Source organism: Thamnophis sirtalis, unplaced genomic scaffold, assembly GCF_051295495.1.
Source record: "Thamnophis sirtalis isolate CommonGarterSnake01/CBP01778 unplaced genomic scaffold, rThaSir2_p1.2 scaffold_3, whole genome shotgun sequence".
Classification (NCBI taxonomy): Eukaryota; Metazoa; Chordata; class Lepidosauria; order Squamata; family Natricidae; genus Thamnophis; species Thamnophis sirtalis.
The window spans coordinates 36115294-36128867 of NW_028261383.1; the positions used below are offsets into that span (position 1 = coordinate 36115294).

The following is a 13574-nucleotide window of genomic DNA, read 5'->3' on the forward strand; positions in this document are numbered from 1 at the left end:
CCCTCCCCAGCCTCCAGAGGCTTTCTAGGAGCCTGGGGACAGCAAAAACGGCCCAACACGCAAACTGGAAGTTCAGGGACGGACTTACGGGTTGCACGTTGAGCCGTTTTTGTCCCTCCAGAGGCTTCAGGAGGCTTCCCAGAAGCCTCCGAAGGGTGAAAAACAGCCAAAAATCAAGGCGGAAATTAGCTGGCATGCTGGAGCTGATAGGGCAATGCCTTGCATGCCCTCAGAAATGGCTCCACATGCCACCTGTGGCACATGTGCTGTGGGTTCACCATCACGGAATATATAGCATACAGTTATTGCACAGCCTTAAATCTGATTTCATTGAGAGTTTGTCAGGTGTCCAGGATTCCCTCTGTGTTATCCAGATTAACCAGAGTAAGTAACATCTTTGTTTATTCTAAGGTTTTGGCTGTTTCAGAGGCTATATGTGAGATTAACCGTGTAGTGTGGGTTTCCTCTGGTTTTGTTCCTGTGCCTTGTGCACACTGCTGGCTCATATTTAAATGGTTGTCCACTAGGACTCCATTTGAAGCACCGTCTTTTATTTCTGAAACATGGAAGGGGTGACACCAAGCAACGCATTCCGACATCATGTTTCCTTGATTAAACTTCCACGCTGAAGAAGATGCAAATGTTTTCCTCAATGTCAGCCTTTGGGGCCCCCAGAACGTGATTTCTAAAGACAGCATGGTTTAAAAGTGGCTAAAAGTGATTTTGGGAGCCTTGCTGCCTTGTCTCTTGAACATTCACAGCCCTGAATATTTCGACCTCCTCTGTTGAACCTGATGAGCAGAATTATTTATGTCATTTTCCATTTTTATCCTGCCCTCTGACAAGACCTGGAGAAGTATAAAAGCAACATCCTTGTATCACCAAATCTACTTTTCTCCATTTTTTTTTTGTAATGTGGTTTGCAGTTCCAAAAATAGACATGTCAGAAGAAAGCCTGTGTAAAAAGGGAATCTTTTCAGAAGAATGTGTACACATATTTTCACTTTTAAATGGATTTCAGCTGGTGTGGGGGGGAGAAATAAAACTAGTTAGTGTTGTGGCCCGCCAGTGGAGCTGGCAGTAGATTCAGACAGTGAGGAGGTGGAGGAGGAACATGGGCCAGTCCTGGAGTCTGGAGAAGGCTCTGATGAGGGCTCTGTCTTGGAGGCAGAGAGGGGGCCAGAGCAGTATGCCAGTTATCAGCTGCCTTCGGAGTCAGACATCAGAGAGGCAGAGGAACAGCTGGAGCCTGTTCCCAGTGTGTGTATGCGCAGAGTTGCCAGATGAAGGGAACAGCTAAAGAACAGGAGTCATCTTGGGAGTAAGGCCATAGGTGGACGATGAATGGCCCCTCCCAGAGGAAATAAAAAAGGAGCGAAAGGGGAGTGGAGTTTGCAGGAGACAATTAGTTTGCTTAATTGGTTTGTGATGCTCAGAGACTCTTGCTAAGTTTTGCAGATATCAGCCTGGCAGCTCTCCAAGCCAGATAAGGTTTGTGAGTGTAAATCCTCCCTTGAAAGACTTTGCTAGATGTGAATGAGCAGAATTCACAGTAAATTAATAAAAGGGTTTTTTGTCGGAACAAGGGGTTTGCTTCATGCTCTTGGGAAGCCTACGTCCGAACAGCTATGTGAAACCAAACTTTAAAACATTGTCTTTCCCTTTGGAGGCCAGAATGTGCTTGTACACTTCTATAACACAACCTACACTTTGTACGGGTGCCTCTCTTATGGCCACAAAGTTTGCAAAAGCAGGAGGTTGTTTCGCAAAGCGAGTCCTTCTCTCCCTTCTCTCAAACTATTGGCTTCAGAAGGGACAAACCCAAGCAGCCAAGCTATGGAAGGCTGATGATGCCAAATGCCCAGGTAGGAATTTGCATGCCTTCACATGACGCATCCCTCCTCATTCCAAAGGATGCCCGTACAACTAATGAACTGCTTTGCTCCCCACAGGTTTGAAAGCACCGTCCAGATTAGCAAGCTGCAAGACCTGATCCACCGCAGTAAAATGGCCCGATGTAGAGGCCGGTTTGTCTGCCCCGTTATCCTCTACAAGGGCAAGGTAAAGCTGTGCGTATCCTGTACGCCTTCCCTAGATCGCCTCCAGGGTGCATAAAAATCAATGAGGTTTAAATTTAATTTTTTTAAAAAAAAAAAAGTCTTTCGATTCAAATCGGATTTTTTAAATTTAAATTGGATTTTTTTATTTAAATTGGATTTTTTATTTAAATTGGATTTTTTATTTAAATCGGATTTTTAAAATTTAAATCGGATTTTTTTATTTAAATAGGATTTTTTATTTAAATAGGATTTTTTATTTAAATTGGATTTTTAAAATTTAAATCGGATTTTTAAATTTTAAATTGGATTTTTTAATTTAAATTGGATTTTTTAATTTAAATTGGATTTTTTAATTTAAATTGGATTTTTTATTTAAAACAGATTTTTTTTATTGAAATTGGATTTTAAAAATTTAAATCGGATTTTTTAATTTAAATTGGATTTTTTTACTTAAATCAGATTTTTTGATTTAAATCATATTTTTTGATTTAAGTCATTTTTTTATTTTTATCAAATTTATTTTAATAAAATACTTTTGGAGTAAAAATCTATTCAAAGATCATTTTCTATTTAAGATACATTAATAATTTAGTTTATTCAGAATGAAAGGGACCTTAGTTATGTAGCTGTATATTCTGCAATGTTGGGACTGTCGGTGAGTCAGCAGTGGGTCAGAGGAAGAGCCGCTGTGGGACAGAGATGACAGTTGCTCTTTCAGAATGATGATTTAAACCGACTTGATTTAAATCGAATCCACCCTGGTTGCTTCTGTCTTTGAAGAGTTGCGTCATGGCAGCCTTTGCTGGACTGACTATGAGGAGGGCTGAAAATTAGCCAGGACCTTCTGTGTGTGTGAGAGAGAGACCTTCCTGCTTATTCTCACCACCTGAAGATGCCCTCAGAGAGGCAGGAGAGGAAACAAGCCCTTCTCTCATTTTAAGCCTTCAGCTTGTCATAATTTTGTGGTGGGGCACATGGAGGGGTTTTATTGGGGATAGATCGGTCAGGGTGTTTTTTGGGTGTTTTGTTTTAGAAGACCTACATCTGGTGGCTCAGAGTTTTTCCTTACTTGTTAACATTTGCTGCCTTTACTGAAGAGCTGGTTCTCTCTCTTCCACTTTTCTTGTCAAGAAGCCTTTCATATTTATTTATCATTTCCTTAATTAACCTCATCTCATTCTGAGCTTGGACCTTTCCCTGGCATTCTCCTTGCAGTTCTGGGCTTCCGCTCTATACTCTATACCTTTGTGACCTGGCCTGTTTCCCATTTCTCCTCCATGGATCTTCTTTTCTGCGCTCAGATTTTAAATATAAGCTTTTGGTGGTGTAGCCACATTGGGGCTCCCCGCCTCCCCCCCCCCCCCCCCCAAGCTGGTGTTCCATTTTGTTCCTTGCTAGAATTGTTTGCTGGTGTAATTATAAGGAAGATAGTCTTCGACTTACGTAAACCATTGGGCTCAGAAATAAGCTGTTATGGTTGTAAATTGAGGGGCTCACATGCAATCATGTGACCAGGAGGGAGCAGTGCAACGTGACCATTTAAAATGGCCAGGGGTTGCTTTATAGGTTGTAAAGCACAAGTTTCGTGACCGTCGTAAATGTGAACAATCCTTAAGCGACTGACCATGAGTTAAGGATCACCTATATCATCTTCTTTAGAAACTTCCACTCAGCTTCAACTCCTTTTCCCATTAGCTTTTCATCCCTTGATATCTTTTCCCACAGGTGCTTTTTATAAGAGGCACCTGGACTTTCTGCTTGTTCTTTGAAGTTTTCTTCAAAGAAAAAAAATCAGAAAGTCCAGTTGCCTCATGTAAAAAAAAGCACCTTTGGGACAACCATGGCCTAGATGATTGAGAATCTCCATAGACTTGAGATCTTATTTATCATTGCTCCAGAGTTGGTTAAAATCCTTCTAAAGTGCAAGAGACTTGTCTGAATATAGTTACCGTAGTTTTAGGGTAGCTTCTTCTTACAAAATTAAGAACTTTACTTTTTTCCAACATTCCCACTGTTTCTTAAATGAGATAATCTTCATTAAAGATAATGAGTTGATAAGCATTAAGAGAGCGCTGTTAAGAGCGATTGCGTGGGAGAATGGGAAGGAAGTGCGGGAACTCTGCACTGGGGTTACTGCGGTAAGGAATGAAACCCGTCTTGTAAACTCTGCAACCATCTAGCAAGAAGGCCCCAGAGCAAAATTAGAATAGAATGGAATAGAATAGAATAGCAGAGTTGGAAGGGACCATGGAGGTCTTCTAGTCCAACCCCATGCTCAGGCAGGAAACTATACCATTTCAGACAAGTGTGATTGGACACATAAGGAATTTATCTTTGGTGCATATGCTCTCAGTATACATAAAAGAAAAGATACATTCATCAAGAATCATAAGGTACAGCACTTAATGATAGTAATAGGGTACAAATAAGCAATCAGGAAACAATTGATATCAATATAAATCATAAGTATACAAGCAACAAAGTTACAGTTCTGCCGTCATAAGTGGGAGGAGATGGGTGATAGGAACGATGAGCAGACCAATAGTAATAGTAATGCAGTCTTAGTGAATGGTTTGACAGAGAGGAGGGAATTATTTGTTTAGCAGAGTGATGGCGTTTGGGAAAAAAACTGTTCTTATGTCTAGTTGTCTTGGTGTGTAGTGCTCTAGAGTGTAGTTTTGAGGGTAGGAGTTGAAACAATTTTTGTCCAGGATGTGACAGGTCTGTAAATATTTTCACGGCCCTCTTTTTGACTTGTGCAGTGTACAGATCCTCAATGGAAGGCAGGTTGGCAATAATTGTTTTTTCTGCAGTTCTGATTATCCTCTGAAGTCTGTGTCTGTCTTGTTGGGTTGCAGAACCAAACCAGACAGTTATAGAGGTGCAGATGACAGTCTCAATAATTTCTCTATAAAACTGTATCCGCAGCTCCATTTTGATTTGGGATAGTTCAATAAGCCTGTATCTTTGTATCTTTGCTGTATGTTTATACTGTTATTGGTCTTTGTCTCCCCAGCATATATGCCGATCAGCCACACTGGCAGGGTGGGGAGAACTTTATGGGCGAACAGGATACAACTACATTTTCTCAGGTAAGGGAAGGGAGGTTTGTGGGAGATGTAGTTTTACTGGTGATGATGCTCTTTGAAGAGAAATGGCGCATCTGAGGAAATTAGTAGGGGTTGCTCCTTTAAGCTTGGAGGAAGAAGTCATAATAATATGGATTGCTAGGTTTGAGTTAGTGTTATGTATAAATCCAGGCCCTCTGGCTTGTAAAATGTGGTTTAATGTTTACTGTTGTGCATTCATTAAGTTAAAACAAATCATAGGTTAATGCACACAGTGTTTATATGTAAATAGTCACTGGTTAGTTCAAGATGAAAACCAAATTCCTGGAATGCGCAAAGAGACTCCAGGATTTAGCCATTTGGTGATCTTTTGCATCAAAAACAAAACCCAACCAAGTTTATTTCATTGGCTTCATGGGATGGCCCAATAAGACTCTTCTACGGCAGGGGTCTCTAAATGTGGCCTCTTTATGAACTTCAACTCCCAGAACTCCTCAGCCAACCATGCCGGCTGGGGAATTCTGGAAGTTGAAGTCCAGACTTTTTAAAGTCGCTAAGGTTGAAAAAAACTGCTCGTTGGGATAGCCCTGACGATCTCACTTGACTCATTCACCATAGCAAGTCCATTTGGACTGTTTATTATGCTTAACTGATGGGAAGTCTGAAACTATCTAGAAAAAATACTAGATCATAAAAAGAACTTTCTCAGTCCCAAACCATAGTTGCTATAACTCATCGCAAGCATTGATACGACTGCTAACTTTGTCTTCCTTTTTTATGGCTATAGGTGGTTCAGATGATCCCTGGGCAGATACCGAAGACTTGTCAGAAGAGGACTCTGCTTTAAGGTCTGTTTGTTTTCTGTGCTGATGTATTATATATCAGATTCTGACTTCTTTCCTCAGCGCGCGCTCTCTCTCTCTCTCTCTCTCTCTCTCTCTCTCTCTCTCTCTCTCTCTCTCTCTCTCTCTCTCTCTCTCTCTCTCTCTCTCTCTTTCTCTGTGTGTCTCTCTCTGTGTCTCTCTCTCTTTTTGTCTCTCTCTGTGTCTCCCTCTTTCTCTCTCTCTCTTTCTGTCTCTCTCTTTCTGAGTCTCTCTCTTTCTCTTTCTCTTTGTCTCTCTGTGTCTGTCTCTCTCTCTTTCTGTGTCTCTGTCTCTCTGTCTCTGTCTTTCTCTGTGTCTGTCTCTCCATCTCTCTCTGTCTCTCTCTTTCTGTCTCTGTCTCTCTGTCTCTGTCGCGCTCTCTGTCACTCTCTCTCCGTCTCTCTGTCTCTCTCTCTGTCTCTCTCTGTGTCTCTCTCTCTCTCTTTCTGTGTCTCTGTCTCTCCGTCTCTCTCTGTCTGTCTCTGTCTCTCTTTCTGTGTCTGTCTCTCTGTCGCTCTCTCTCTGTCTCTCTCTCTCTGTCTCTCTCTCTTTCTATGTGTGTGTCTCTCTCTCTTTCTGTGTCTCTGTCTCTCCGTCTCTCTCTCTGTCTCTCTCTTTCTGTCTCTGTCTCTCTCTTTCTGTCTCTGTCTCTGTCGTTCTCTCTCTCTGTCTCTCTCTTTTTCCTCTCTGTGTCGCTCTCTGTCTCTCTATCTCTCTGTCTCTCTCTCTCTCCCTCCCTCCCTCTTTCCCTCCCTCCCTCGCTCCCTCCTTCTCTCTCCAACTCAAACTCATCAAAAAGTTTCTTTTGATAGCCTGGAATTGCAGGGGCAGTAATTAATGGTTATATCTCCTGAATCTCTGTTGTGCCAGTGCAAAACAATTAAAAAGATTCCTAGAACTTCAGAAGATGGTAGTTGAAGCAATAGCCATTGTCCTGTTATATAACTAGTTATATAAGTATTTTATTGGGCCTCCCTCTGTGAGGGGGATGAGCAGTTCAAAAAAATGTGATAAATAAATAAAATTAGGGGCTATCAGGAGAGATAAGTAGAGCCAAGACTCTGTAGACCATAGGATAAAATTCTTACAGCATTGTTATTTTAACTTCAAAAGGTGTTCTTGAAGATGCTCAAAGTAGTTTATGGCAGATTTTAAAAAATTCTATTTTATTTTAACTTCAAAAGAAGTTTTTGAAGATACTCAAGGTAGTTTGTGGCAGATTTCTTTTTTTTTAAAATGATAAATTTGAATTTGCACTGAGATCTCAAAAAAACCTAAAATTTCTCAGACAAGAATAAAGTGTTTTACACAATCCATAAAGTATTGTTCTGTTAGGTCATAAATGTAGATTAAGCACTTAAAATTCTTCTCTGTATACCAGGGGTGTCCAACCTTGGCAACTTCAATAATTGTGGACTTCAATTCCCAAAATTCTCCAGCCAGCATGGTTGAGGTGATTAACGTCACTTAATAGTTTATCTTGCTTGGCTTTCCTTCCAATCTGATTCTGTAGAGAGTGATTTTTTTTGAAGCGGTTGAAGAGCTTTTTTTTTGGGACTTCCCAACTACTGGGACAATAATGCTCCAGTTTGAGAGGTGAATTGGGGAGCTGTTGTATGTATCCAAACCAATCAAATTGTCCAGATTTATTATGTTTATTAGCATGTCTTTCTCCCTAGTTCTTTACCCCTTATTTTAACTCATTTATATAGAGAACTTCAAATGCCTTAGTCCTGAGCTGGATGCCATCTCTTGAGCCACCTCCCTTGCAAAAAAACATCTTGAAATGAATGGGATTTTCAGGACTCAATCAGAATAGAGATGTGGAGGTCTTCCAGTCCAGCCCCCCTGCTCAACCGGGGGGTTCTGTACCATTTCAGACAAGTGGCTGTCCAGTGTCTTCTTAAAAACCACCAGTGATGAAGCACCCACAACATCTGAAGGCAAGCTGTTCCACTGGTTAATTGTCCTCACTATTAGGAAGGTTCTCCTCAATTCCAGGTTGCTTCTCTCCTTGATCAGTTTCCATCCATTTTTTCTTGTCCTGCCCTCTGGTGCTTTGGAAAATAAGTTGACCCCCTCCTCTTCTTTGTGGCAGCCTCTCAAATACTGGAATACTGCTATCATGTCCCCCCCTAAGTTCTTCTTTTCTCTAGACTGGCCATACCCAAATTCTGCAACACTTCTTCATACATTTTAGCCTCCAGGCCTTTACTCATCCTAGTTGCTCTTCTTCGCACTTTTTCCAAAGTCTCAACATCTTTTTTGTAATGTGGTGACTAAAACTGAATGCAGTATTCCAGATGTGATCTTACCAAGGCTTTATAATGCGATGCTAATATTTCATAGAAGTTCGGGGATGTGAGGTTCCTAGAATCCCTTGATCTCCCCTTAAGCCTCATTTTGCCTTCATTTCAGAAATGCAGACTCACAACTCTTCGACAAAGTCCGAGGTCATGACATCAAGCTCTTGCGGTATCTGTCAGTTGCGTTCATCTGTGACCTGATGGTGGAGAACAAAAAAGTGAAGTTTGGATTGAAGTAAGCACCTGCGCATGATGTACTCCAGATGCATCAGGGGAATTTTGAGCCACATTCCTCCAGCTGAAGAATGCTAACAGAATTGGAAGGGACTTGGGAGGTCTCCTAGTCCAACCCCCTGCTCAAGCAGGAAACCCTGTACCATTTCCGACAAATGGTTGTCCAATCCCTTCACTCACAACTTAGAGCTGGGCTTCGGCCTCAATGATAACTAGATTCAAAGAGATTGGACAGTCATTTGTCTGAAATGATATCGGGTTTCCTGCTTGAGCAGGGGGTTGGACTAGAAGGTCACCTCCAATTCTATTATTCTGTTAAATTCCTATTCTACCATGAACTGTCCTCATTTGTTGACTGCGGGCAAAGTGCTGTTGCCTATCTCATTTGTGAGGATAAAAGGCAGGAAGTCATCTTGATTGCTGCGCTAAAATCTATGGAGAGGGGTGGGGGAAAAATAAAATAATGTAAGTTCCTAGATGATGATATATTGTTGTTGTCCACATTTCACAGAAATAAAGGCCCCATTTATTTAGAGGGTTGCGAGAGAGAATTGACTTACAGCCTTAATTGTTGACAGCCAGAAAATGTAGTTAAGCTTCGCAAATGTATAAAAGAAAATAGACCCAGAATTTCTAGGTGTAGTGAAGTGACTCCATAATATTAATGCGCTTTTGCCAGATATTGCGAAAGAATTTCACCCCCACACACAGTGCATTTCCTTTTCTCTTTCAGTGTGACATCTTCTGAGAAAGTGGATAAAGCACAGCGGTATGCTGACTTCACTCTCCTTTCCATCCCCTACCCAGGTAGGTTGGAGCAATATATTAAAATTTGGGTAATAGCAAAATAATTGATTTTGGTACTTTTTAGGTAAATTGGGAATAGAAGATATTTCAGAGACTCAAGGCAAAAGACTAGAAGATGCTAAGTACTGTACAGGTAGTCCTTGACTTACGACCACAATTGAGTCCAAAATTTATCTTGTTCAGTGAGACATCTGTTAAGTGAGTTTCGCCCCATTTTATGACCTTCCTTGCCACAGTTGTTAAGTGAATCACTGGAGTTGATGAGTTAGTACATCGTTTGTTAAGTGAATCTGGCTTCCCCATTGGCTTTGCTTGTCAGAAGGCCACCAAAGGGGATCACATGACCTTGGGACACAGCCACAGTCATAAATATGAACAAGCTGCCAAACATCTGAATATCGATCACACAACTGTGGGGATGCTGCAAAAGTCATAACTCTGAAAAACGATCATACGTCACTTTTTTCAGTGCCGCTGTAACTTTGAACAGTCACTAAGCGAACTGTTGTAAGTCAAGTACTACCTATATAGTTTTTAATCTTCATGTGAAACTATATTTCAGGCTTTAAATAAGTTTTTTTTAGTCCCACCTTTATTGTTAAATCCCCAGTCTGTGGATCAACACCAGTCTGCAGCATGTCAGAAACTGGGCCACACAAACAAGCGAAGCCCCATCCGCGGGATGCAGGCAGAACACGAAACCATGCCCCCTCCGGTCTGCAGAAAAACCTCTCTCCACAGAACCGGTCCCTGATGCCTCAATGTTTGGGGGCTACTGCCTTAGATATTGGAAGACTGCTATCATGTCACTTCGTATTCCTTCTTTTCACCAGATTAGACATACTCAATTCCTCCAACCATTCTTCACATGTTTAGCTTCCTGCCCCCTAATCATGTTTGTTGCTCTGCTTTGTGCTCTTTCCAGAGTCTCAACATCTTTTTTTTTACATTGTGGTGACCAAAACCTGTTGCAGTATTCCAAGTGTGGTTGTAACCAAGTTTAGCAGATCCCAGGGACTTTGCAGTGTCCCTGGGATCAGCAGGATGTGCCCTTTTCTATCACCGTCTCTACGGGATTGTTTAGGTCCAAAAGGACCATCCAGCAGCAGAGATATCGACGGCGATCTTGGAGCTTCAAGATCGTGCATTGTACCATCGCAACGCCAGCCCCACCTCTCAAACACTTCATGTGATCTTGATAGCAATAGCACTTAGAGTTATATACTGCTTCATAGTGCTTTTACAGCCTTCTCTAAGCATTTTACAGAGTCAGCCTATTGCCCCCCAACAATCTGGGTCCTCATTTTACCCACCTCGGAAGGATGGAAGGCTGAGTCAACCTTGAGCCTGGTGAGATTCGATCTGCCAAACTGCTGGCAGCCAGTGATCAGCAGACATAGCCTGCAATACTGCACTCTAATCACTGCGCCCCTGCGGCTCTTATTCTATCCCTCTGTTAATGCAGCCTAGGATTGCATTGGCTTTTTTTGGCTGCTGCTGCACACTTTTGGCTCATATTTAAATGATTGTCCCCTAAGACTCCAAGATCCCTCTTGCAGTTACTACTGTTGAGCCAGATGCCACCTAGACCAGGGTACCAGAAACCGGGCCATGCAAACAAGCGAGCACCCTCTCCGGTATGCACACAGCACGTGGAACCACGCTTCCTCCGGAAAACCACGGAAAAACCTCCCAGGTGCCCACTTCGAATTGAGGGTCGTTGGTTTAAGGCAGCAGACATACTCTTTCTTTCTCCTCCTATTTTACCCACAACAACCCTTTGAGGTTAGCCTGACTGAGATAGAGTGACCAGCTGTAAGTCCCCCAGCCAGCTTTCATATAACTTAACAACTGCCACTTATCCACTGTTCATCGGGAACATTAGTTGTAACTTTTCACCTAGTCAAAGGACTCTTTTTGTTTATTTTTGAAATGGGCTCTCCCCAATTAATAGATTCCTCCATCAAAAGATAAGGTGGATCGTTGTGTCTGAACAATATTTATCTCAGATGTGGGGTGTGGTTTGCCTTTTCCGCCTCGGCGCTTTTGGAAGCCTCATTAGAAAGTAAATGAGGTTGAAAATTAGTGTAGCGGGCAAGGGTAATATACAACCGGAGGAATTGGTTTGGCTTCTCAGCGCAATGCTGAAAATGGGTTTCCCCTTTCCTCTTGGCTCTTCCCGAAGCTGATCTCGCTGCAGTGAATCACAGTCCAAGGAGCTAAGCGCTGCCAGGAAATTCTGGCTAAGAAATACTGACCTGGAAAGTCCTTATGCATTATGAGATGTTCCTTGGGAGGTGTCACATGGGAAAAATGAGCACATAAACACTCGTTGTCTTTTAATGGATGAGAGCCCACAGAGGGAATATTCCAATTAAAGTTACATCAAGCCGTGGATGAAGTTGCCTTCTAGAGCATGGTTTTGAAATTACCAAGTAACTAGGTTGGAAGGGTTTTTTAAAAAACAAATGATAATTTTTTCTCTCTCTCTCTCTGAATCCATTTAGGCACTACCTCGGTCTTTGCATGTAATGAGAAAGAATTAGAAGTTTGTACAAACAACTTTAAAAGAGAGAGAGAGAGAGAGAGAATCAGAATGGCACAATTCTGTAAACTTTTGCATTTTATATAATCCAAACCTGTTACTTCCTAGGTCCACCTATCTCTTGTCGTGTCTGACTTTATATCTCTATTCAACTATATAACATATACAACTATGTTGCAATGTAACCTAAAACCTGCTCAGAATTGGGGCAGAAAACCAATACACATGCACATCCTATGCTTGTGCTTCTCTGTTCAGAAGCATTACAGATAGTCCTCAACTTCATAACGAGATCTAGAATTTCCATTGTAAGTCATGATGGCCATAAGTTGAGGCACCCATGTGACCAGACCTGATTTTACAACTATTGTTAAGCAAACATCATGATTGTTAAAAAGAATCTCTGTGTTCCTATGGATATTTTTAAGGTGGAAACTGGGGGAAAAAGTCATAGCCTGTGGTCAGGTGACTGTGGAACGCTGCAGCCAGCCATAATGTGTGCCTGAAATGCAGTCACGTGATCACAGGGATGTGTGCAAATGTCGGCACTCTGGAAGTAGATTAGGGGTGGTGGTGGTGATCATAAGTTGAGGACTACCTATATAGTACCTTGAATCCTATCTAGCAGTTTAATAAAACAGTCCAGAAGCATATGATTGAGAGCAGGGGTACAGAATCTGCCATATCCCCAAAACCTCTATAAATTCCCAGCTAAGAGGTCGTCTTCTGCTATTGGTTGTAGCCGCAATCCTTAACCTGCTGAGTGTTGAGGATTTCCCCAGAATGCCTCTCTGGGCAATCAACTCTATGTCAGAATTCCAGAGTGCCAACTTCAGAGGGGGATTAATAGCTGGAGAATGGCTGGTTGATCTCTGGCATAAGCTATGGAGGCAAAGTTGAAAATAAGCTCCTGAAGCTTTTGGCTAGCTCAGGCTCCTGCTTACCAGCGACGTTGGATTCCAACTGAGAATTGTTTCCTGACTTGCTGCAAGAGGTCGAGCTGATTGTTGTTCTAATGCAGCGTCTTTCAAACTTGGCAGTTTTAAGTTAGGTGGATCCCAACTCCCAGAATTCCACAGTCTCAGCGTACTGGCAGAGGAATTCTGGGAGTCGCAGTCCGCACATCTTAAAAGTTGCCAAGTTTGAAAAGCACTGCTCTAAATACCTAATGAGAGTCAAGCTGTGGCTCTAACACTGTTTATTCTGGGATCTGTGATTCCTTCGGAGGAGCTTCTTTACCTCAGCTTACATTTCTTCCATTTTTCCCCGTCCTCCCTTTTTTTTTCTTCTTCTTGCACAGGCTGTGAATTTTTCAAGGAGTACAAGGACAGGGATTACGCAGCAGAAGGACTGGTTTTCAACTGGAAGCAGGTATGGGCCAGGCAGAAAAACAGACTCGCCCGAATGCTGTTTGAATGGGATGTATCTAAACTAGGACTCCGTAAGAACACTTTGGCTTGCCTCAGCTTGTCATTAACATCCCTGCCTTGTTGGAAGAAAACAACCAGCCAAGGAACCGTGACCAGGCCAGCGACATGCAGATATTAGCTTAAGTGGATAGGAAAACTCTGCCTTTGTCACCTAAATTGACCCAGTTGCTCTGCCTAATAAAAGGTTAGCTCCAGGTGAATCCAAGAGGCCTCTAGAAGGCTTTCTTTCACCTGCGCCTGTGAGCTACGTCTGGACATCTC

The 13574-nt window shown here is 42.2% G+C and overlaps 1 protein-coding gene across 3 annotated transcripts in view; it reads left to right on the forward strand.

Annotated features, from left to right (window-relative positions):
- The window catches only part of MTMR14 (myotubularin related protein 14), a 112733-nt gene that overhangs the window by 11027 nt on the left and 88132 nt on the right, over window positions 1-13574 (forward strand). For all 3 annotated transcript variants that reach the window (XM_087708671.1, XM_087708673.1, XM_087708672.1), the window contains exons 3-8: window positions 1953-2061; window positions 5077-5152; window positions 5916-5976; window positions 8410-8532; window positions 9265-9338; window positions 13184-13254. In XM_087708671.1, coding sequence (XP_087564797.1) covers window positions 1953-2061; window positions 5077-5152; window positions 5916-5976; window positions 8410-8532; window positions 9265-9338; window positions 13184-13254 — 514 coding nt within the window. The remainder of the gene's footprint in view (window positions 1-1952; window positions 2062-5076; window positions 5153-5915; window positions 5977-8409; window positions 8533-9264; window positions 9339-13183; window positions 13255-13574) is intronic.